Source organism: Cydia splendana, chromosome 12 (assembly GCF_910591565.1).
Source record: "Cydia splendana chromosome 12, ilCydSple1.2, whole genome shotgun sequence".
Taxonomy (NCBI): Eukaryota; Metazoa; Arthropoda; class Insecta; order Lepidoptera; family Tortricidae; genus Cydia; species Cydia splendana.
In genome coordinates, this window is record NC_085971.1 from 5,654,445 (window position 1) to 5,678,921 (window position 24,477).

Consider the following 24,477-nt stretch of genomic DNA (forward strand, 5'->3'; position numbering starts at 1 on the left):
CGCCATTTTCCTGCCGCGATAGTAGTGACGCTGTTACGCTGTCGTGGTGTAATAACCAAACATCTAGTTTCGCAATTATTTAATATCAACTTTCTTTTACAACGTGTAATATCATCATCATCATCATCATCATCTCAAACTGAAATAAATGTCATATACTAAGAAAAAGTGACCAAGGCCTCCAGTGCCCCAGGCTGGAATCGAACCAGCGTCCTCTGCTATAGCTGCTATTTTTCTTAGTATATGACATTTATTTCAGTTTATAATTTATATAGTAGTGTTTCTACTTGATAAAAACAAATTAAAAATATTTTCTGAAAAATAATTTAATTTGTTCAAATACTTCATAGTATCATCATCTCAGCCATAAGACGTCCACTGCTGAACATAGGCCTCCCCCTTACATAACAAACCCCCCCCCCCTTACATAATATAACAATTTTAAAATCGCATCAAAAATATGCACTCAATGCAAAATACAACTGTATTTAAATATTAGTAAGTATTCAAGTAAGGCACCGTAAATCAAAGTATTTCATGTACCTAGTTACAAAACATTACCAAGGATTCATTGATTGTACTATCATAGATGTGTATTTCCAGGTGGTGGTATACTTAATGCCTTAAAGATATTGAAATGCCATAAACAATCTTAAAGATGAGCTGGTCCGATCGCGTACGGAACACTGAAGTTTTGCAAATAATTAAAGGTGGGTAGGATCGATGTTTATATTGTGCCATGACAATTTTGTTGGTGCGGCCACGTGTCAAGGATGGCAGAGGATCGGATGGCTAGGCTAAGCGCATCTTTTACTTGGAGCTGGAGGAGGGCAAGTGTTGGCATGGTGGCCAATTTCTCAAATATAAGAATGTGTTTATTTATGCGCCACTTGGAGAACGTTGAGGTGAGGAGAACTTTCGTAGTTCAAACTTATGACTTTAAATGCCGTCGGCTTAAGGAACTACTTATCAGACGGGATGAGCTGAATGCCTACCCAACAGCGGCTTTCAAACATAATTACAGTAATTTTGTGCTTTCGTACCCATTGTGTGCAAGGGTCATTAGCTAGAGTAGATGGCACTGTACGGCTATGTTACACTACTCCGTACGTAAGTCAAAAGTTGACGTTTGACAATTTAGTTACCACAAAACATATGGCGTCATTAACCCTTTTTTTTCGGCTGTCAAACTCTGATGCAAGATTGTTTCTTAGAAGTTGCACAATCTTATACAATCAATGAATTTGGTATTACCTAATAACCTACTTATTTCAATTTCATTATCACATTATCAGAACTATCAGAAACTATCAGAAAATAACAGACATTGCAAGTTAAATGATAAATACACTGACTAAAAGGTGCATGATACTTATCGCGCATTATTTATTTACGTAACGCTTATTATGTCAGGTGTGTAATAGAAAATCTTTAGACCCGCATAAGTTAAATATTAAGTTAGTTCTCTGATATTAATCTCACTGAGCAGCTATTACCGACACATTTCTCATTATATTTTATCAAAATAGAGTTTTCAATTGATGATGGAGTGTTTACTTTAATTACTAACAGGACTTGCGTTCTTTTAACATACAACATTATAAAACAAACACTCAAAAATTACAACTTCTAAGTAAAAGACTCGAGTTCTTAGCAAATCATAAGACAAATAATAACAAAAAGTCTTAAATTTTGTTACATTTGATATTTGTTCACACTTATATTGTGGATAGTTTCGTATAGCTAATTTAAGCTATACGCCAAATTGAGCAATCATAGGAGTTATTCTAGTGTCTGGTTGGGGTCCGAAGCTGGAGGCGTCAGTGACATGGGCAGGCTGCCACCGCTCCTACACAATTGAATCAAAAGGCCTTCTTATTTATCAGTTCAGAGACATAAAATATGAAATGCAATCTTTATTAAGCAAAAAAGCAAGTTTTCTTTCAGATTCCAACTTGTTACATAAGCCAGTAGGTACGATATTAAGCTACATGTATTCGCACAGAAAAGTATTTAATAGATACCTGAACAAGAAGTTGTGTTAGAGATTCTTAAGTAGGTAGGTATATTTTGCTAGTTTGTTCGACTAAATTCATGTTCTTATATAAAAAAGATCTAGTTAACTTACCGTTGCGGACTTGATGGACGATGCACGTCGGCGCGTACGCAAATCGTGCCGCCGCCTCTGTGGGGAACACGCAGTACGCACTTTATCGTAGGAAGTCAGCAGCGGAGGTGGCTAAGCTGGCGAGGTGTTCAAATCAAAATCACCTGCCGGATGAAGTATTCTCTAACAATAAAGCAAAGTTTTGTTGGTATTTTTAACACCTCGCCTGCCCATCTACTTCTGCTGCTGACCATCGTACGAGCACGAAGCCAGTTGTTTTGGTTGTTTATGAAAAAGTTATCAAATCATATTTTTTGAGTTTCTTCTTTTTTGTGTTCTAAAATGCTACCCGATTCAAACTTCTAAAAGTTCACTTGCAACGTGACGCTATTAGGCACATTGTCGATGTCTTATTGAATTTTATAGTATTAGCGCTTTACTGACTAGAAACAGTAAAATAAAATTTTCTTAAAAATGACACATATGTGCTTAAACAGCAATGTTTTGATAAGCTAAATACCATACTTGTTACGATGCGTGCGAAATGTTTAGATGATTCATTTTGGTGCTGCTAATACCAGGCGGCCTTGAGTGCGACCTTTTTACCACGAGACCGTTATGCATGACATGACACTCAGGACGTTGAATTCGAACCAATACAAATACGAGTAGAATACGCCAATCAGAATATTGACTAAATCGGCACTTCGCGAGCTGTAACCGAACTGATAAATAGGTATTAAACCTGGTTCACACGCTACCGTACCAATTTATTTATCAAGTAGTACATTTGACTATTAATAGATTTTTTTCCAGGCGTTCCGACTCGGATTTTGAAGCCCAATTACGTACGTTACATACAAGATCATCTTTTGATTTTCCAATAAAGGGTTCATTGGTCAGCAAATGCATTAATTAAAATTGAAATTAATAATTCGTCAATTTGATTGCAACATACTGCTTAAATATTTTACTTGTGAACAATCGTAATATTTTTATTAATCTCAATTCCTTCGACCCACACATGTGAATTCTGTAATCTGTTACGAACAAAAAAAAAATATGCAAATATTGAGTTCCAGGAAATATCTGATGCATTAGAAAATCCGTATTAATCAACCAGTGCCGCGTCTTTTCGGAAGAATCTTAGTTCCTACGGCGACATGCCCATAACTGACTGATTAATATGATGTGAGCTATCAATGAAAACTTGTTAAAAATTTGGTGACCACTTGCATACTTGTGTATTGACTTTCATGGCGACTTGTAGCGAAATACAATGGCGCCCGAAAGTTTTACACTATTCGAATACATAATTAAATATAGATATATTAGAATAATAGTTACCCGTTCTCGTCCTGCGAGTCCGTGTCGCTGTCCACACGCATACGCTTGGGTTTGGGTAGCACAGCCACGCCCGGAGTACTGCCACCACGCTTATATTGCACCCCAGCCCGCCGCGGCCTTAATGCTTGTTCATACTCAAGTAACTCCCGATCAACATTTGCTCTGGCAACTACTCCAGCCCGACCTGACACCTCTCCCACTACGGTTTGTTCTGAGCTTTGAACTTCAATTTCAGATATTAGTGAATTGTTCATTGTGCTTGCGTTTGCATTTCGTTTGTATTCGATCACGCCTCGACGATGATTCCTCAAAGATCGAAGCCTCAAAGGTGCTCTAATTCCTATATCTTGTTCATTATCATCGCTTTCTTTCGAAGACTCTAGTGAGTGGTCAAGTCTGGTAGTATTCACGGAAGAACTCATTTTGTTTCGTCTGTATTCGACCACGCCTCGATGCCGCCTTGGAGCCAAAGATCCCAAACTTTGTTCGGATATGCGAACGCTCCGGTCCGGAGAGGTGAATGAGTCGTCAGTTCTGGTAGTGTTCGCTGTGTTCGCGTTCCGTCTATATTCGACTACCCCCGCCTGCATACGTCGCCTTCTTAGTGCTAACGACCCCAAGTTTTTATCTAATTTATTGGAGCTATGTTCTGGAGAAGTTGGTGTATTGTTATCTTCAGATGTGGACGTGTTTGCTAAAGTCTCCTCTTTGTCAGCAGCGAGCTTAGGAGCACAAATTGTGGCGTTTATGTCTTTGTCAACTAATAAACTTTTCTCAATATTGGATTCTTCTGCTGTCGAATTCTTGTTCACAGTGGCCTTTGGAGCGCGAGTGGTGACATTCAGACTTCTAGCGATTGTATCTGGGGCATCACTCCCCTCATTGAACAAAGAACTGAGTTTTTTAACAAGCTCGTCATCTTCTTGTCTCACTTCCCTTTTTTTGCCGTGAATCGTGACATTCGTAGTTCTGACGGCCTCTTCAGAGACGGATCCATTTGGTGAATCCTCGCTGGGTATAGAACTTAGTTTTGCAAGTTCACCCGCATCTGGTCTCTCGCCGTACTTCTGTCCGCTACTCGTAACATTCCCATGTTTGACGCCCGTATCCGAAACAGAATTGATTTGTGAATCGTCGCTGGTAAAGCTCCGTTTTTTTAATTGGGCTACATCGTTTACGGGTGTTTCAGCATACATCTTCTGACCGCGAATTGTAACATTACCAGAGTTTTTGAAGGTCGTATCCGAAACAGAATCACTTCGTGATTCCTCACTGTCTTCATTCAGAGTAGGATTGACGTTTTTATTGACTTTAGAAGCATCGGCGTATCTGTTTTGACCACGTCTCGTGACGTTTATGTTTTCAATGGTTCTATTGGAATTGTGGGACGCATCGCTTTCGTAATTGGAATAAGATATAACTTTTTCTACTACTTCGGAGGAATCACTTACTTGCCTGTCGGCTTTAGAATCATTAGCATCTTTAGTGTCCGAAGTAGTCTTCTTACGGGAAATATCGCTCTCCTTCGAAGAAGAAGTGTTCTCAAGTTCCGTCGCAATGTTTTGTCTCTGGACAGACCGTTTTGTAATATTCTCATCTCGGGTATCCGAAGTTGAATCCTTACGAGATGTTTCACTCTCTCCTTTAGAGGGTGAAGTTCGTTTGTCAACTTCGGATGTGTCACTTTCATGTCGTGTGATGGTTCTCTTCGTAACATTTACGCCCCTTATGGGACCGTCTGACGAATCCTTACGAGACGTGTCGCTTTCTTTAGACGGGGAAGTTCTTTGGTCTACCGGTTTAGATCCTTTTGCGTCGCCTAATTCGAAATTTGAATCCTTGCGAGAAGTGTCACTCCTGGTCGGGGAAGGATTCTCAAGAACAGAAGTATCGCTATTATCTTGCTGGAACTCGGAGGTTCGGAGCAGTCGGCGGCTGCGACGCACGGGAGTGGGCGTGTGGCGGGGCGTGCCTTCGTCGATGGAGAGCGAGGGCGTGGTCGTGGGGGTGGGGGTGCGCGAGGCGCGGCGGATGCGCGGCAGGCTCGTGCGCCGGTGGGAGACGGGCAGGCGCAGGCGGCGCCGTTTGCGACTGATACATAAGAGGTTATTACAATTTGGTCTGGGACTAAAACCCGTGGGCCTGAGGTGTCGTTAACTTTAACCATACGTTTATAAAGGTATTCAGAGTAAATTATTATGACAACTGAATATTCTATGAAAAACTTTGTCCTTCCTCGATTTTTTTATTACCTTTGAGGTTAACATTAATTAGAGACCTCGAACCCAGGGTATTTTAAAAGGGGTTAGCCCTTTAAGCATATTAAGGTGAACAATATATTCATCGGCATCGTAATTAGGTATAGGTAATATAAGTACCTGTCCTATAGTATAGGTATAATAAAATTAATAAACTCAATTTGCGACAGTAGGTAATAATATTTATGCAGTGAGTGCAGTGTCTTTGTAATCATTGTCCTTCTTTAGATACCCATGAACCGATTGTTTTCTCCTGTGCGCACTCAAATAATTAGAAAACGAAAAACCTTTAAAAAAATACATAACAAAAAATATTGCAATTGCAAAAAAATTGTAAGGTAGGTATATATGTAAACATGAAATCGTGTAGGTACTTACTTACAAAAAATATATCAAAACAATCAAAATTAACAGTGGCTAAGCAGCGGTGTCTCAGGCGAAACTGCTTGGAAACGTTGCTTTGGTCAATCGAAGCTGATATGAGCATTTAAAAAATCTGTATGCACTTTCTGATTAATTATAACGATTGTGTCAAGCGATATCGCCTAAAACAAATTAATAAAGTAAAGGTCATTACATCTCCCACTAAATTAGAAATAAAGACACACCTCGATGTATTTTGTCAATAAATTAGCTTGCATGCAGGTATGTACAAAAATGAAATCTACAAAGCTAGACTATGCACTACATATTTAAATGCTATAACTACTATTCTACTGTAGGTACTTACGAGGCTTACCTGTCGATTATTCTTGTTTTTTTTTAAAGACATCCCATTCGTCGTTCCTTAGCGTGATTCGAAAAACTTATTTTTATACATTTCAGATAAATAGGCCTGGCGGGGCGTTTGGTATTCCACCTGTCCAAGTTCTTTGTCCAATGTCATTGCGTCTCCGTCGCACTCTCTCATTAAGCAAAATGTGAGCCAAATACCCATTGGACATAGAATTATAGGACATTACGTATGTGGAATTACCATCCTAAGACGCGGTATTTTGTTTTTTGTTTTCAGCTGCATCGCGGTTGGTAATTTGCCAGTTACCTAATCTAGGAAGGGAAACCCGTCAAAAAAGTAAAGTCATTACAATTGGTCATCGTCCTTAAGCGGCTGTTGACTTTTCCTCGTGTAACTGTGTGAAAATGCTGAAATACCAAACAATGAGAACCTTATGTGGTCGATTTAAGGTGTAAATAGTGGTTTCTGTTGTAGATATGAGCGGTTGGGGTAGCCCGTGCTCGTGGGCGGGGTGTTTGGCAGTTTGACTCATTATGCTGCAGAGAGTACCTATAGACCGACAAGAAATTGTAGTAATTATAAAGTGGCAACATCGTAGTGTCATCCCGTTTTCTTAGATTGATTTGAAAGGGACAACACTATGATGTTGCCACTGTTTAATTTCTACGATTTCGTGTCGGTTTATAATTAATGTTTATTCGTTCTCGACTTTATGTTCAATCCACAAAGGTTTCAAAACGAAGACCTTTTTCCATCACGATTGTCATATTCTAATCTGTAAACCAAACATTAGTTTTCTAAATTCCCACTCTGAAAAACGCTTAGAAATGATGTATCAGTTTTCCAAGAATAGATTATAAGGTCGTTTGTCTTAGGCTGGTATTCCACCTATCCAATTTCTTTGTCCAATGTGTACCTATTGTGTCTCACATTTTACTTTAATGAGAGAGTGAGAGGCAATGACATTGGACAAAGAAATTGGACAGGTGGAATACCACCCTTACATGGAACATATTATAGGCTCAATAAATATTTTTTTCTAATACATCCTGTTTTAGTTTCGTACATATTGTAAAATGTATCATTTGTGAGATTAATTTGAAATTAAAATTTATTAAATTGGTTACCGTTACGTCCTGAATAATTATACCTAATCTCGTATAATGTAAACCGGGCTTATTATAGTTATTTTCTCTTACTTTACGAAATTAACATAAATCATACCCTGTTATTTCTAAATATTTTAAATGATCTGACCAGGGCCGTGTTGCATAATAAACTACAACTAATATAACAAGCGGAACTCCTTTTCTAATTTCACTTAGTAGAAAAGGAGTTCCGCTTGTAATATTAGTTGTAGTTTATTATGCAACACGGCAACATGCCCAGGAGTCTGTTACATGGAAGCTTATAACTTATAACGCAACCTTATAAGCCTCTATGAAACTCTTTTTTCATACGATTTTTTTGAACACTTGAATTCAAGATTTACTAGTAACAAGTACCGGGCAACAGACTCTTTGGATTGAAAAGACTAGAAAAACTTACTTAAGCAACTAGTTTTCACGAACTGTTTCTATAGACAAAATCAAAATTAAAAATACTTACCTTGCCATTGCCAAGCAAATTTATCATCGGATAAAGGCCAATCTCAGCAGAGTTGGTAGAGCAAAAAACACACAAAGTATATCAAAACTCGTTTATTATAAAAATATATTAATTACGCTAACATTAATTTTAATAAAAACAGTCAACGGATCCCGCAGTGCGCCCGCCCAGAGGCCGTGCCTTATGTTTGCGATGTGGTTTAAGTCGTTGGACGATAATGAACGATGTCATTGTGAATTCCCAGAGCCATTTCGCTGGCCCAATATTACAGGGTTCTATGTTTCACTTTTATCGAACTGAAATTTGAACATTGTCATAGTGACATTAAGTCGAATTTCAACTATCTTGAATATGTAACATAGAACCCTGTAATATTGGGCCAGCGATTTGGGTCGCCTTTCGAATTTACATTGAGTCAGTTAAGGTGGTATTCCATCTGTCCAATATCTTGGTTCAATGTCTGTCCATCTCACTCTCTCACAAAGCAAAATGTGAGACGCAAGACACATTGGACAAGTGGAATACTACTCTCACAGGTGTCAGCACTAGCGCTTAAAAGTGAATTAAACTATTTTAATCTATACTGTGAGTTCAGTGTTAACGTTTATTTATAATTACAAGGTCGGAAGAAAACACGAGCAAATTATTAGTTGTCACAGTGGAAGGACATGCAGCGACTGACCAAACTTGCGAACCTAAAAATATATGATGCCGTGTGAGTGGCATCTAGTGAAGCTAATATTTCGGTATGATGGCACGAATTCAGGTCAGACTTTTCACATTTGGACAAACTGAATTAGCGGTAGACATCACTATACTCTGTATCTTTAGGTATTTAAAAAAGAGTAAACAAAATCTACCCTCGAATGGCTTCTAGCCAGTTGAGGGTAGATACAAACATTACTTGATCAAATAATATAGGTAGGTTAAAGTCAGGTCGTTTAGGGACAGATCCAGGTGGTTTTGTATTTGGTTGGTTAATCAATAAATGGTATGACTACCCGAAAATTTACAAATTATTTGTTTACTTTTATTTAAGTACCTAAAGATACAGAGTATAGCTAGAGACTGACTCAATTTAAATTTAAACAACTTGAACTATATCTTACCGAACAAAGTAATCCAAAGCACTGCAACATGCTCTCGTGTTCACTGTGTAAATAGATCTACATATTAAGTTCTTCATCCTTGTTGAATCTGTCAGCTGTCTGTACTCTTCTGAAGTCGCACTACTTCCACCTCTGAACAGGATACTATGCGGCTAACTACTCTATTCTACACTAACTAAACTAACTAACATATTACTTCATCGAATCCCCCATGATTGTGTTTAATTTAATAAGGCCCCTTTTCATACATAGTCATAATAAATATGTTATATTTACAAATGTATACATTTTGGCAGATGTCAGTGTAGTTTAAAATCATTAAGTATAAATTTTACATTATTACATACATAGTATATTTGACATGTTATATGTAGATAAACGTTATAATATGATTGATATCAATGTATCATCTTAAGTCCCGGCGTATTTTTGTACTTTTTAATAAACCATTTGTAAAGGTGTTTTTCCATCGGCAAGGCGAGAACAATGGCCAGTTGTTTCCTAATCCTTTTTTAATTATTAAGTTACTTACATATTTTAATTGTAATTTTATACAGTTAAAAATACGAAAGACTTTCGACACCATATTTAACAACTATGGATATGACGGTAAAAGGGTAAACTGAAGATTCCTTCAAACCGAAAAAAAAAAAACATTTCGCATTTGCGTCGCCGACGGAAAAGCACTTGATTGTTACGCTAGGACTTAGGAGGCATTTCTGCGGCATATATCGCCACTGTAATACTTAAACATATGATAATTTATATAGTATGTCGTATGTTTGATGTGGGGCTCGATGGCTAGCTACAATAGTAGTGGCGCTCACCCGGCCTGTTCGCCGTCAGAGTCGTTGTTCTCCTCGCCCTCTTCTTCCGCGTCTGGTCCTCCTGAGGAGTATAACACAGGATTAGGATATTTATAGGATTGTTTTTCTTGTTTATTGAAAGTTTAAAAGCTAAAACTGTTCAGAATAATCTACACATTTTTAAACAACATCATGGTCGTTTATTAAATTATTTCGCTTCATTTATGTTTTCTATACAATATTCTCTTTTGCGGCGAAAGCTTAAATAGAAAACTTTTTATGCAAAATAATGTAGGTAGGTAACGTAATATTTTAACATTTGTTATCTGAGTGAACATTGGAATTCTTTACGTTTCCTGATATGGCAAAGGAATCGATGCAATATATCTAACGTACTGCACCGATTACTGCACTGATTCCGCACTGTCAGGTCAGGGAATGGTTTAAGAATATAATTAGGAATTAGACACAGGAGATTTAGAGGGCTTACTATTTTTCCTCGTGTAGTGCCTCCTCGCAGGAGGCGGGCGCTCGTCCGCGGCGTCGGTGAGCAGCGAGCCGCGGTACGTCTGCAGCGGCGCCCACTCCTCGCCCCACCCCGCACCCGCCGATATCTTCGCGTCCAGGAACTGTATCAACAAAAAAATAAAGCGTTTATTCTCGATCTTACTTACAACTAAATACCTGCATTCTTACAAGGTTTTGTAATAACTGGAGCTAGCGGTAATTGAATCACACAGTTGAGTTTCGCTAAGCAACCATAATTTGGACGCACGCGTTTTAAAAGCCTCGTTTAGACTAAAAAGCACGATTCATTAGACTCAAAGAGTCGAGCGAGTACGATCTTTTCACATAGTTAATCTCGTCGTCTCGTAATTTTCCTTAGACTTTGTAGTAGGCTGCTTACAACATCACTTATGCGGACATATAACGCTGTGTGTCAATCAAACCGAACCAACAAACATCAACCGGAGACCAAAAACTTATAAACTTTTAAGGGGCCCACAGATTACTAGTTCGCCTAACAATATCAGCCTGTCAGTTGTTAGGAACTGTCACCTTTTGCGATTAACTGACAGGCTAATATCGTCCGGCGAACTGGTAATCTGTGGGCCCCTTTATAGGCACTAAAACCTTTATAAAATTTTGGAAAATATACCTTAAGCACGTGCCGCTTGTCCTGTCGTAGCAGCTTGTTGGAGAGCTCGGCCAGTGGCTCCAGGAACAGCAGGTTCCGCGGCTCGAGCGCCGCGAAGGCCACACCGGCGCGGTGCAGCGCCGTTAGCGCTTCGCGGTTCTTCACGGCGTCCAGACCGAACATCACCGAGAAACGCTTCGCTAACTCCTGCAACACACGTATTTGTCATAATTAATTAGGAGACTAAGCTATGCACGGAAACATATAAAAACTCAAAAATGAGTGTTTTCGCAGAGATAAGACCTAGCTAGATCGATTTTTTCGCCCCCGAAAACCTCCATAAATCAAGTTTCATCGAAATCGTTAGAGGCGTTTCCGAGATCCCCGAAATATATATACATATAAATAAATATACAAGAATTGCTCGTTTAAAGGTATTAGATTACTATATATGTATATATATTGTCGGCGTGGCGTGCCGCTGCAGCATGGTGGTGTAGAGCGCCTGCATGGCGAGCTGCATGGTGAGTGCGCACGACAGCTTGTTTTTTTGTTCTTTTTTTTTTTTTTAACAATAAGCTAATTAAAGTACATTCTCTTTATTCATTTCTCATCTTAAGTTAGGTTATTTTATAATATGAATATAAAAGTAAAATATAAAAACACTTACAAAACCATAAAAATTAATATAAACACATTATAAAAAACCTAACCTAGGGTGCCGCCAGCAGCGGGGCAAGGCCCAAGCTACCGGTGGTCAGGGCTGCAGAGAGAGGAACCGGCGGACTATCCGCGCCGTGTCCAAGATCACCGCCTTCTGCATCTGACCCTTGATCCAACCACCTAGCGAGAGTCTCTCAAGGTGTTGGTCGAGACTCTTCGCTATTAGACCGTTTACTGAAACGACTATCGGGACAATGATCGTCGAATCAACATCCCACATGGCGGTTATCTCGTGAGCCAAGTCTAGGTACTTACTGGACTTGTCCTTCTCGGCCTTCACGAGATTCTCATCATGGGGGATGGTGATGTCAACGAGCACGGCCCGACGTTGCGATCGATCTATTATCACAATATCAGGCTTATTGGCTACAATAGTCCTGTCAGTGATGATAGATCGATCCCAATAGAGCGTGGCACGACCATTCTCGAGAACAGGCGCAGGTAAGTACTTGTAGTACGGTACTTCGCGGTCCACAAGGTCATATAGAAGAGCAAGTTGCTGGTGAATAATCCTGGCTACGAGATTATGTCTGTGCAAGTACTCGCCGTTAGCAAGATGAGAGCAACCGGAAATGATATGCCTGAGTGACTCTCCGGGACGGCGGCATGCCCGACAGATGTCGACCGTACCGTCCTTCAGGATATATTTCCGATAGTTGTTCGTCATCATCACTTCGTCCGCAATTGCACAGGCAAAACCCTCGGTTTCTCCGAAGAGGTCCCCGAATCGTAACCAGTTCACCGACGCGAGCAGGTCCACATCGGGTCCCGTGAGGGCCTTGTAGAACCGCCCGTGTAGCACCTTACTCTCCCATGCCGCCTTGCGATCCGCAGTACTTAGTACCACAGGTTTGCGCCAGTTCTCGTTTGCCAAGGAAAGCGGCGTGAGGTTCCTATCTACTGCCACCACATCACGATGCATCCCACACTCGTTGTTAAGGAAATAGTTCCTGAGATTGTACACCTCGTGGTTGTGGAGATCCTTGGCGTTTAGGAAGCCTCGGCCTCCACACTTCCGTGGGATGTACAATCTCATAACTGACGAGCGTGGGTGTAGCATGCGATGTGCGGTGAGCAGTGATCGGACCCTCCGATCCAGGGCGTCCAGCTCGGTCTGAGTCCACCTTAGTATGCCAAAGGAGTATGTGAGTAGGGGCATTACCCAGGCGTTGAAGGCGCGCACTTTGTTGCCTCCTGACAAAAGACTGTTAAGGACTTTTGTGAGCCGACTGAAAAAGCGCTCCTTCACCGACCGTCTAATACCCTCGTCCTCAATACCCAACGACTGTGACATACCAAGGTATTTATAGGTTTCTGATTCAGAGATAGATCTGAAAGACATTGTCTCAGAAAGTTGTAAATTTGTTGAATTTACAACCCTCCCCCGCTGTACATGCATAACCGCACATTTATCGACACCAAACTCCATGTGGATGGCACTACTGAAGACTTCGGTGGTTTTCAGTAGCTCCAACAAGTCTTGGCTATTTGGTGCAAATAATTTGAGGTCATCCATGTACAGAAGGTGAGAAATGACTTCACCCTCTCTCCGAAGCCGGCAACCTAGTCCCAAATCCTTCAGCAGGGTGCTGAGGGGATTCAAAGCTAGGCAGAACCACAGGGGACTCAGACTGTCGCCCTGAAAGATTCCTCGCTCAATCCTTATAAAATCCTGCGGGCCAGAGCGGTCACCCCCGCCTCCTGGTTGACGAAGGACTGTGGTCCACTGTCTCATACACGCGCTTAGGAAGGCTCTCAAAGCTGCATCAACTTTATACAACTCTAAGACCCTCCCCAACCATGAATGAGGCACCGAATCATAGGCCTTCTTGTAGTCAATCCAAGCGGCTGAGAGGGCACGCTTGTTCCGCCGGATTTGTTGGCAAATGGTCATGTCTATGAGGAGGAGCTCTTTAGTACCACGGGACCCAACCCTACATCCATTTTGAGCGGAAGCCAGAATATTGTTTGCGACAATGTGCGCGTTGATTTTTGCTCTCAAAATGGATGTAAGGAGCTTGTAGAGTGTAGGCAAGCATGTGATGGGTCTGTAGTTCTTCGCTTCCGTGGTACTACCGGACTTATAGAGCAGGAAGGTGACACCAGTTGTTAAGGAAGGTGGGAGAGAACCAAGCTCGAGGGCTTGTTGAAATTGTACTGCCAAGCGCGAGTGAGAGCATCGGAACCACTTTAGCCAGAAGTTGTGCAATCCATCCGGCCCAGGACTTTTCCAGTTCTGGGCCGTGCGGATGGCACAACTGACGTCATCGGGGCTGATGGTGACTGCCCCCATAGGTTCGATGGACTCGCACTCACGCTCGACAACACTCATCCAACCCCCCTCGGTGTGTCCGACAGGCACCGACCAGATGCTACGCCAGAAGTCGGTCATGGCAGTAGCATCCGGCGGCTGCGTGTCGGGCGCACGAAGGTTGGCTTCCTCCCACTTTCGGTACACCTTCCTTTGGTCACTTTGAAAAAGGCGATTCTGCTGAAATCGATCCACACGCTCTCTGTAGCGGCGAATACGGTTTGCCCATGCATAGACTTTCTGCTTTAGAAAGTCGATGCGCTCTGTGACATTGGCCATGTAGTCGCGGGGCCTGATATCCGTCCCCGCGAACGCCTGGTTCACAAAGCGCATTACTCGGGGGCGATTGTTGCCCCCCCTGAAGCAGATTAGTTTTGCGATGAGAGTCCTAAACGAGCCGATACGTCGCTCGATCCGCGCTTGCCATGCAGGGACACCTCCGACGGTCCTAGGTGCACGTTCAGTGTCCGGGAACTTGACGCGAGCAACACGGCACGCCGCGATGGCTCCGCAGTACATGATCGAGTGCGTATCATCTAAATCTTTACTAGTCCGCAAATGTGGTTCTAGTAAAGCGTTTAGGGCTCCCATTAGCGCTAGATTGCGTCTATTCATAGGCAGACGTGGTAATCGGGGCCTAGAGTTGGTTGTGACGCGATACTGCGTAATCGCCTCTTCCAAAGTCCTCCTCAGTTGCTCATTAGCAGTTGTATTCACATTCTGACTCGCGAAGTCCCCCTCGTCGGTATAGAAATCAACCCGCGGCGCCCCCGGTGCCAGGTCGGGTGCGGGCACCGGATCCGGCGACGTGGCGGGCAGATCTCGCACCGAGGTGGAGTCCGCGCGAGCAGAGAGAGCCTCCTGGCGAAGCCGATCAAGTGTCGCGTCATCCAAGCGTTTTAGCCGCTGAATGACGCGCACCTGATCCGATAATCGCTGCTCCGACACGTTGATGGTAGGTTCAAGAGCCTGAAACAGAGGCAGTATTCTCGAACGATAGGCGGATAGCTGTGTTCCCCCCTCTGTAGCCCCATAATAGGCGCGCATGACATTCTCGTTCATGTTTCGAGTCCATCTCATGCGTCGCACTATACCACCGGCAGCGGGAGCCGTGGGCGGGGCAGGATGTCCCGCAGGCCCCAAGCGTGCCGGCAGCGGTGGCCGCCCTCGTCGCGCAGGTGGTCGTGGCGGCGGTGGCGGCGGCCCGCTCTCGTCACTGGACCCGTCTGTGTCAGGCGCCGTTGCGAACTCGTCGCCTGACGACGTTGTGGACGAAGGACAAAGTACATTATTATTACAAGACCCATCGTGGGCAAAACCTTGAGGAGGTTTGTATGTTGATCTCGCGCGCTTTGGATAGCGTCGCCTTGATTATACTATACATCCACAGTTGCATATGGGCCCTGTTAAGAGTTCTAAGGGTCCTTGGGGCTTAAAGCTCACCTTGAGCTCCAATAACTCCGGGAGCTGCCGATGCGGCGTGGCGTGCCGCTGCAGCATGGTGGTGTAGAGCGCCTGCATGGCGAGCTGCATGGTGAGCGCGCACGACAGCTTGTTGATCTCGCGCGCTTTGGATAGCGTCGCCTTGATTATGTCGCCGTAGTCGTTGTAGCACTGAAAAGAACCAAGCGTTAGAATATTATCTCATTCGAAAGACGCGGCAAGAGAAGGCCCAATACAAATCCTCTTTATTGCACACCCTCAAAAAACATTTACAGAGCTTCATGATACATGAAGACAGATCATAGTTATACTCTGAATCTTTAGGTATTTAAATAAAAGTAAACAAAATCTACCCTCAAATGGGTCCTTAAGCCAGTTGAGGGTAGATGAAAACATTACATGATCAAATAATGTAGGTTAAAGTCAAGTCGTTCAGTGACTGATCCAGGCGGTTTTGTATTTGGTTGGTTAACCAATAAATGTTATAACTTATAACTACCCGAAAATTTACAAATAGTTTGTTTACTTTTATTCTAATACCTAAAGATACAGACTTTTTTATAGTTGCTAGCGTATTTACCGATCTTATACAAGTATCTGTTTTTCTTATTATTTAATTATTTATTATCAATCAGCATACTTAAACATACCTTAATGTAGTGCTTGAACACGTCGGCGGCTCTCCGTATCGGCGTAACGTTGTACACGATGAGCTTGCAGTACGCCGCCAGAAAGTTACGCCTCTTGTGCAACTCCTCGATTCGTCTCTCGTCTTGACCATCTGCAATACGAATGTGTTTAGAATATGCGGAGAATTTATCGTGAGGGTTACACTCGACACGGGCAAAGCAACCTTATTTTTAAAGCCATAAGTTGCAGATTACAGGCTGCCGGAAGAAGTTAGTACTTTTGAGAATATACTGAAGGAAAATTTTAAAGTGCACTTTCCATGAAGTCATTTTGGACACGTCTACAAAACAAAAAAAAAAACTAGTTTTTTTTATGAAATGTACACCTTAAGTGCAGAAAAAATAGCACAAAGAACCTGAGAAGATAAGTAATGTCTTCTGTGAGTTGGGTTCCCAATAGGTTATTTTTTTTAATCTGCATCTTAGTGTAAATGTAACGATGGCGAGTGTAAACCTCTAGCCTAGAAAAAAGAAAAAAATGTTAAAAAGAAACGAGAAAATAAACCATCCACTAGCTATAAAACCACCAATGAAGTGAGTCGCTCGGCGCATTCAGTGTACTACGTTAGTCATGCATTGCATCCCTACTAGAGCTCTCGAGTAACGGTTACACACAAGAGTACCCGTGCATCGAAATTGTGTACGCGGACGATTGTTCGGACGACACTTTACAAAACAGGATTATTTGTTAAATATTTCAACCGTATTGCACAATAAGAACCGTGTATGCTCTCAAAATTTAGTACTATTTGTGTGATACTAAACAGAAACTTGAAACCGCCCGAGAGCCCTATCACTACGAGCGCATCCCAATAACCTCTTGTTAAACTCAGAAAAGCTTGACTGTGACACTCTCGGATGTCCAAGGTTCGATCTTACTAGAGCCATGACAATGACGCAACTAAAACGAGTACACGCACAAAACATGCTCAAATAATAACAAAACTGTGTTAATACGCTCCGAGACCGCTCGCGATGCGGCTCACGGCGGTTGCGCGCGGGCTCGGGCGAGAAGCGGGCGCGACAATTTTCCCTTAGTAATGTCATGTCACCACACCGTCCGCTCCGGAGACAAAAATATGCATTATTGCGCGGCGACACCGACCCGGCCCGACTACCGACCGACCTAGCTCACACAACTCGCTCGACAAGCGACGCGGTAAGTTTGCATGAGACGAAGACACGAATCTGGAAGCGACGCTCCGCGGACGGCGTCCGCCGGGGTGCACCCGGGGCATTACTAAGGTAAAATGCGCCGTCGGTGATGACCGCGAGTGGTGCTTACCGGAGTGGCGCGCGAAGTCCGCGACACGACAGGACGCGACATGCAACCAAACACGCTCCGTTACGCGCCGCTCCGACCGCTCTAGCGCCAACCCTACCACTCCTACACGACCTCTCACCACGCCAGCGTTGAGACCCGTGTATTTGGTCACAGTCGTGCGTTGGGACACAACTAAGTAGCCATTTGTAAACCATATTCGAGGTTTCAAAATGGTCAATTCAACTGCGTGTCTTGTTGAAGTGTATATTAACTTATTAACCCTCTATATGTATTTAACTCCATGGTTACACCCGATTAATTCACACGTTTTCGAGCGTGACGGGCACTCGCGATGAAACGGGTATCCCCATCCATTCTTGAAACCTCTTTGTCAGTCTTTAGTCAATATCAAAAATAGAATATATTATTTAGGTCATTTGACACGTGGAGTACTTTTGATGTTGACTATACCAGCAGTTTCTATAGGTTTACAAATGTCACTCAAATGTAAAATTTAAGAACAGGGTACACGGGTATTTGTCGAAAATCCAAAACCGATACGTAACACCATAGACATGTAAATTTTAAATGTTTTTTTTTATGTCGAACATATACAACATGTCAAACCCGTAAATCTGAATCGTAGTTTTGTTCAAAAAAAGACTATCAGAGGCGCTAGAGTAGTCGGTCGGTAGCTGCGGCGTCCATGTCCACAGTCGCTTGTACACTTTTTCAACGAAAATAATGCATATTTTTTCTCCACAGATGTTTATAGGGTTAACTATACCGTAGCGAAACACTGAAATCTAACGCAATCATTTGCTAGTAATAAAATGATATTGTTTTAGCTCAGCACATGATTACGTTGATTATTTTGCCGACATTTAAAACCCTTGAAAGAAACAGACAGTTTTTGTACAAGAGATTCAGAAACCAGTGCAGTTACCCTTCGAGTGTACAGTCAGCAGCGAATAAACATAGATGAAGAGCTTATAAATATTTATAGAAGCTCCCTTGACAGTAGATTTTTATACCTTTGGCTCGAATAGAATATCGGCTGCTAACTGTACGATGCCATCCAAACCGGTAAGGCGCAGTTTTGTAAGGATCCATTCGACCAGTCAGATCAAATTAGTTTCGTCATTTCTTGATTCATAGGGCCATCCCACACTAGCGTCTTTTGAGCGTGGGCGTCGTCAGCGCTATGGAAAATGACGTCTCTGCGCAGTTGCGTAGTCATAGTTGACTAGACGGCGGGAGACGCTAGTTTGGGGTGGTCCTTATGCTTATAGTCGAACGGATATTTATAAAACCGTCCCTTTAATTATTGAACTCAACCAATTTTCCACCGTCGTTCCCATACTCAACATTGTGCATATTCACTTTTCCCAAACATTTCCCTTCATTTATTTTTCCATTGAACACACACATTTTATAACGAATTATATTTATTTATATGGATTTCGACTGATCTCATTTTAAAAACGTTTTTTAGGTAGTTAAACAAAAGTGACGTTTGACTCAAACAACTTTCCGTATTAAAAATCCTTTTGACGTTTGTTTTTCTCCATATATGTATTAATCATGTTCACTATAAGTGAGTTAGTTTCCATAAAAAAATATCTGCATCCACAATAAGACACAGCTCGGTCAAAATTATCTAAACACGCATCCTAATCCTTTGCGAATGTGTTCGCTCCAATGTCTTAGTAGATCAACTATTTCTTGTTATTATTCTGTGACGTTAGCCGAAACGGTAACACTGTCAGAAAAAAATATTGGAACACTTGTGACATCAATTATAATTCTATAAATTCATGGTGTAAAATAGACCCAGTACGGCTATAGACATTAGACAGTGACTGTCTCTGTCATGAATAACGACATCCACAATACACGTAATCACGTCTTGTAACAAGAAAAAGTCGATTCACTGATTTGACGGCGACGTTAAGCTATTATCAAAAAAGCGCAGAGTGTGGGAAGTGTTTATGCAAGCCGTGTTAATTACCGTAGTTGTGCTGTACGAACACGAACTCCTGTATGAAGTCGTTGAGCAGGTCGCAGAGCTCCGGGTCGGGCTCCAAGACTAGCGGGCGCAGCGCCGGCGAGCCGCGCGAGCCCAGTTGCTCCGCGAAGAAGATCAACAGGTCGCAGAGTGATGTGTATGCCTAGGTTGTACAAATTAATAAAGTGTTCATCGTGGATGTAATTTTATAATTTTTCGCAGATAAGAAATGATAAATTTTAGGTGCTAGATTACTTAGTATGAGGATAGTGGTCATAATACCCTAAACTCTGAAGTCATCGAAATAGCGGTTCCTAGCGTTCACAAAGAAAAACTTGGTGATTTGAATGGTTTGACTGATCAAGGCACAAAGTCACCTTGTGTAGGAGTATTTTACCTTTCGAGACCCCCTTGGCATTATTGCAGTTTTAAATTTAGTATATTGTATATTATTTTAATGCAAAATGCTGGCTACCCGCTCTACCGAGGCAGCCGACGGGTCTCGAAAGGTTAATCGGTGAAAGAAACGTGACATTTTAGTTTAAAAAAAACGCGCTGCTCTGGCGCATGCAGCGACCACAGCATAGAGTACGGCATGTAGCCTATAGGCTAAGTCGTAAAATTTCTCATTCACGCTCGCATCGTGGTCGAAGGTAGGGTGAGAGAGATAGAGACATGACCCCCGTAGTCAGTTTGGTTCTCGTGTAGTATAGCGTACCTCCTCCCTCAGCTGCGGCTCGACACCCCTGGCCACGATGTCCTTGCAGAGCGCGGCGTACTGCTGCAGGCGCTCGCGCAGCGCCGCCGCGCCCGCCTCCACGCTGCCCCCGCCGCCCCCCGCGCCGCCCGCCCCGCCCGCCCCGCCCGCGCGCTCCTCCAGCGCGTGCAGCGACCACAGCACCGAGTAGAACAGGCAGCGCACCACGTACACCAGCGCCTGATAAACAACTACAGGGTTAAAGCAGGCGTGGCTCACTCCGCGATTTCGTCGCTTTGCAGGTAGGTAAAAGTACATCCGTTCCACGCCAATTTTGGTGGCTTGCCGTAAGCCGCGCGTGGCGCTGTCGCCACCTAGCGGCCATATCTATCCAGATCGTAACAGACGCGTTTTGTTAGAGTGAGTCTTCTGTACCTAACCCTATTATTTATTCTGTGGTTAAAGTAACAGCCGGGTTAACAAAAGTCATGAGTAGTGATGTGCCGTTCCCGGGGAATTTTGAAATGGTGCATAGATATACTATTTTATTATCAGAAATTCAGGCAACACTTAGCATCTTAAACTTTTTTTAAAAACATTATAAACTGTATCTCATCCGCCTACGTAAATTCCCTATACTCCCGGGAAATGTCCCATTCTTCCCGGGAAATTTCCCATTCTTCCTGGGAATTTTCCCATAGTTGCTGGGAATGATTTCTCGGCCAAAATATATTTTTTTAACAATAATACGCCATTATTCAACAAAGTCGATACAAATCATCACAGTTTAATCAGGGTCAAAATAAGTTAGGTACCTACTAATAAGAATAGTGGAGTTCCGTAAGCTTTTTACCAAGAAACTCTTCTACATACGAGTGTTAAGGACGGGTTCTTGTGAATGTTTTTGCATTACATTATCAAAATATCCAATACAAAAAAATCAGTAGCCATAATTTACTGGAGATTGTTATTATGGAGATCCAACAGCTATCTATACAGAGTATGCCAAATTAATAAGAGATGGAAAGCCAATTACAGGATCACACATGTAGCTACAGATTATTACATTTAAGAGCGCTATTACATTTCGGCGTTGAGCGAGTTTAGGTATTTTACGCGCTGCGGCAGGCCGTGCGAGCTCAGTATGCCGATCCCTTCTACCACACTCGCACTACAATGATGGATTAAACATTCTTGATCCTTCGCGAAGCATATTGAAATCAACCATAACAACACTAACTGTACTTAACTTTTAAAGTTCTAAAACTGTTATTTGGTAAGTACGAAAATACTAAATGCAGCGCAAATGTACATAGGGGCTGTTCATAAATTACGTCATCTATTTTTGACGATTTTTGACCCCCCCACCCCTCAAATCATCCAAAAATCAAGCTTCGGATGAATCTGTTTCCTCCTACGTCATGTTACCATCATCCGATGTCCAGACCCCCCCCCCCCACTCCTCCCATTTGAAACGACGTAATTTATGAATAGCCCCATACTCGTACTTATGTTACTCGTACTCGTACGTATATTACTCGAAAGAAATTATAGGTACCTACTCGCTTATTTACATGTTTCGTCATTGCATTTGGTACCTATAGGTTGTAAAGTTTGTATCAACGAGGGTTTAAAAACGAACTGGTACTGAGGATCTGATGATGATTAAGGTGGTCACGGATACCAATCAACCATGTAGTAACATGATTAGGCTCGTTTGATTCGTCTCAACAAGATCTTTGACACTGAAGATACACAGGGTCTGATGATGGAGCTGGAAGGTGGCCACGGGTACCAGTCTATCATGTAACTAAACAACTTCGTGTTTGGGCTCGTTTGATTCGTCTCAACAAGATCTTTGACACAAGACAGTACTCAGGGTCTGATGATGGAGCTGGAAGGTACCATTACCAATCAACCATGCAACTAAACCACATCGTGTTTAGGATCGTTTGATTCGTCTCAACAAGATCTTTGACACTAGGTGATACTCAGAGTCTGATGATGGAGCTGGAAGGTGGTCACCGGTACCAATCAACCATGCAACTAAACCACTTCGTGTTTAGGCTCGTTTTATTCGTTTCAACAAGATCTTTGACACAAGATAGTACTCAGGGTCTGATGTTGGAGCCGGAAGGTGGTCACCGGTACCAATCAACCATTCAACTAAACCACTTCGTGTTTAGGCACGTTTTATTCATCTCAACAAGATCTTTGACACAAGGTAGTACTCAGGGTCTGATGATGGAGCGCGAAGGTGGCGACGGGTACCTGTCTATCATCATCAGCTCCATCATCAGACCCTGAGTAGTATCTTATGTCAAACATCTTATTGCGACGAATCAAACGAGCCCAAACACGAAGTGGTTCAGTTACATGGTAGACTGGTACCCGTGGCCACAGTCCAGCTCCATCATCAGACCCTGAGTACTAACTTGTGTCAAAGATCTTGTTGCGACGAATCGAACGAAGCCAAACACGAAGTGGTTTAGTTGCATGGTTGATTGGTACCGGTGACCACCTTCCGGATCCATCATCAGACCCTCAGTACTACCTTGTGTCAAAGATCTTGTTGCGACAAATCAAACGAGCCCAAACACGAAGTGGTTCAGTTACATGGTAGACTGGTACCCGTGGCCACAGTCCAGCTCCATCATCAGACCCTGAGTACTAACTTGTGTCAAAGATCTCGTTGCGACGAATCGAACGAAGCCAAACACGAAGTGGTTTAGTTGCATGGTTGATTGGTACCGGTCACCACCTTCCGGATCCATCATCAGACCCTCAGTACTACCTTGTGTCAAAGATCTTGTTGCGACAAACCAAACGAGCCCAAACACGAAGTGGTTCAGTTACATGGTAGACTGGTACCCGTGGCCACCTTCCAGCTCCATCATCAGATCCTGAGTACTATCTTGTGTCCAAGGTCTTGTTGAGACGAATCAAACGAGCCTAAACACGAAGTGGTTTAGTGGCATGGTTGATTGGTACCGGTGACCACCTGCCGGCTCCATCATCAGACCCTGAGTACTATCTTAAGTCAAAGATCTTGTTGAGCCGAATCAAACGAGCCCAAACACGAAGTGGTTTAGTTGCATGGTTGATTGGTACCGGTGACCACCTTCCGGCTCCATCATCAGACCCTGAGTACTATATTGTGTCAAAGATCTTGTTGAGATGAATCAAACGAGCCTAAACACGAAGTGGTTTAGTTGCATGGTTGATTGGTACCGGTGACCACCTTCCGGCTCCATCATCAGACCCTGAGTATTATCTTGTGCCAAAGATCTTGTTGAGACGAATCAAACGAGCCCAAACACGAAGTGGTTTAGTTGCATGGTTGATTGGTACCGGTGACCACCTTCCGGCTCCATCATCAGACCCTGAGTACTATCTTAAGTCAAAGATCTTGTTGAGACGAATAAAACGAGCCTAAACACGAAGTGGTTTAGTTGCATTGTTGATTGGTACTGGTGACCACCTTCCGGCTCCATCATCAGACCCTGAGTACTATCTTAAGTCAAAGATCTTGTTGAGCCGAATCAAACGAGCCCAAACACGAAGTGGTTTAGTTGCATGGTTGATTGGTACCGGTGACCACCTTCCGGCTCCATCATCAGACCCTGAGTACTATATTGTGTCAAAGATCTTGTTGAGATGAATCAAACGAGCCTAAACACGAAGTGGTTTAGTTGCATGGTTGATTGGTACCGGTGACCACCTTCCGGCTCCATCATCAGACCCTGAGTATTATCTTGTGCCAAAGATCTTGTTGAGACGAATCAAACGAGCCCAAACACGAAGTGGTTTAGTTGCATGGTTGATTGGTACCGGTGACCACCTTCCGGCTCCATCATCAGACCCTGAGTACTATCTTAAGTCAAAGATCTTGTTGAGACGAATAAAACGAGCCTAAACACGAAGTGGTTTAGTTGCATTGTTGATTGGTACTGGTGACCACCTTCCGGCTCCATCATCAGACCCTGAGTACTATCTTAAGTCAAAGATCTTGTTGAGCCGAATCAAACGAGCCCAAACACGAAGTGGTTTAGTTGCATGGTTGATTGGTACCGGTGACCACCTTCCGGCTCCATCATCAGACCCTGAGTACTATCTTGTGTCAAAGATCTTGTTGAGATGAATAAAACGAGCCTAAACACGAAGTGGTTTAGTTGCATGGTTGATTGGTACTGGTGACCACCTTCCGGCTCCATCATCAGACCCTGAGTACTA

At 42.8% G+C, this 24,477-nt stretch overlaps 1 protein-coding gene across 1 annotated transcript in view; it reads right to left on the reverse strand.

Moving 5' to 3' along the window:
- Positions 1 to 540: 540 nt before the first annotated feature.
- The window catches only part of LOC134795385 (cohesin subunit SA-1), a 42,102-nt gene continuing 18,165 nt past the window's right edge, over positions 541 to 24,477 (reverse strand). Inside the window, exons 13-22 of the mRNA XM_063767219.1 lie at positions 20,266 to 20,484; positions 19,551 to 19,710; positions 16,237 to 16,367; positions 15,587 to 15,757; positions 11,131 to 11,316; positions 10,462 to 10,600; positions 9,993 to 10,053; positions 3,455 to 5,545; positions 2,129 to 2,185; positions 541 to 1,849 (exon numbers count right to left, since the gene is read on the reverse strand). Of these exons, the coding sequence (XP_063623289.1) occupies positions 1,783 to 1,849; positions 2,129 to 2,185; positions 3,455 to 5,545; positions 9,993 to 10,053; positions 10,462 to 10,600; positions 11,131 to 11,316; positions 15,587 to 15,757; positions 16,237 to 16,367; positions 19,551 to 19,710; positions 20,266 to 20,484 (3,282 nt within the window). The 3' untranslated portion in view covers positions 541 to 1,782. The remainder of the gene's footprint in view (positions 1,850 to 2,128; positions 2,186 to 3,454; positions 5,546 to 9,992; positions 10,054 to 10,461; positions 10,601 to 11,130; positions 11,317 to 15,586; positions 15,758 to 16,236; positions 16,368 to 19,550; positions 19,711 to 20,265; positions 20,485 to 24,477) is intronic.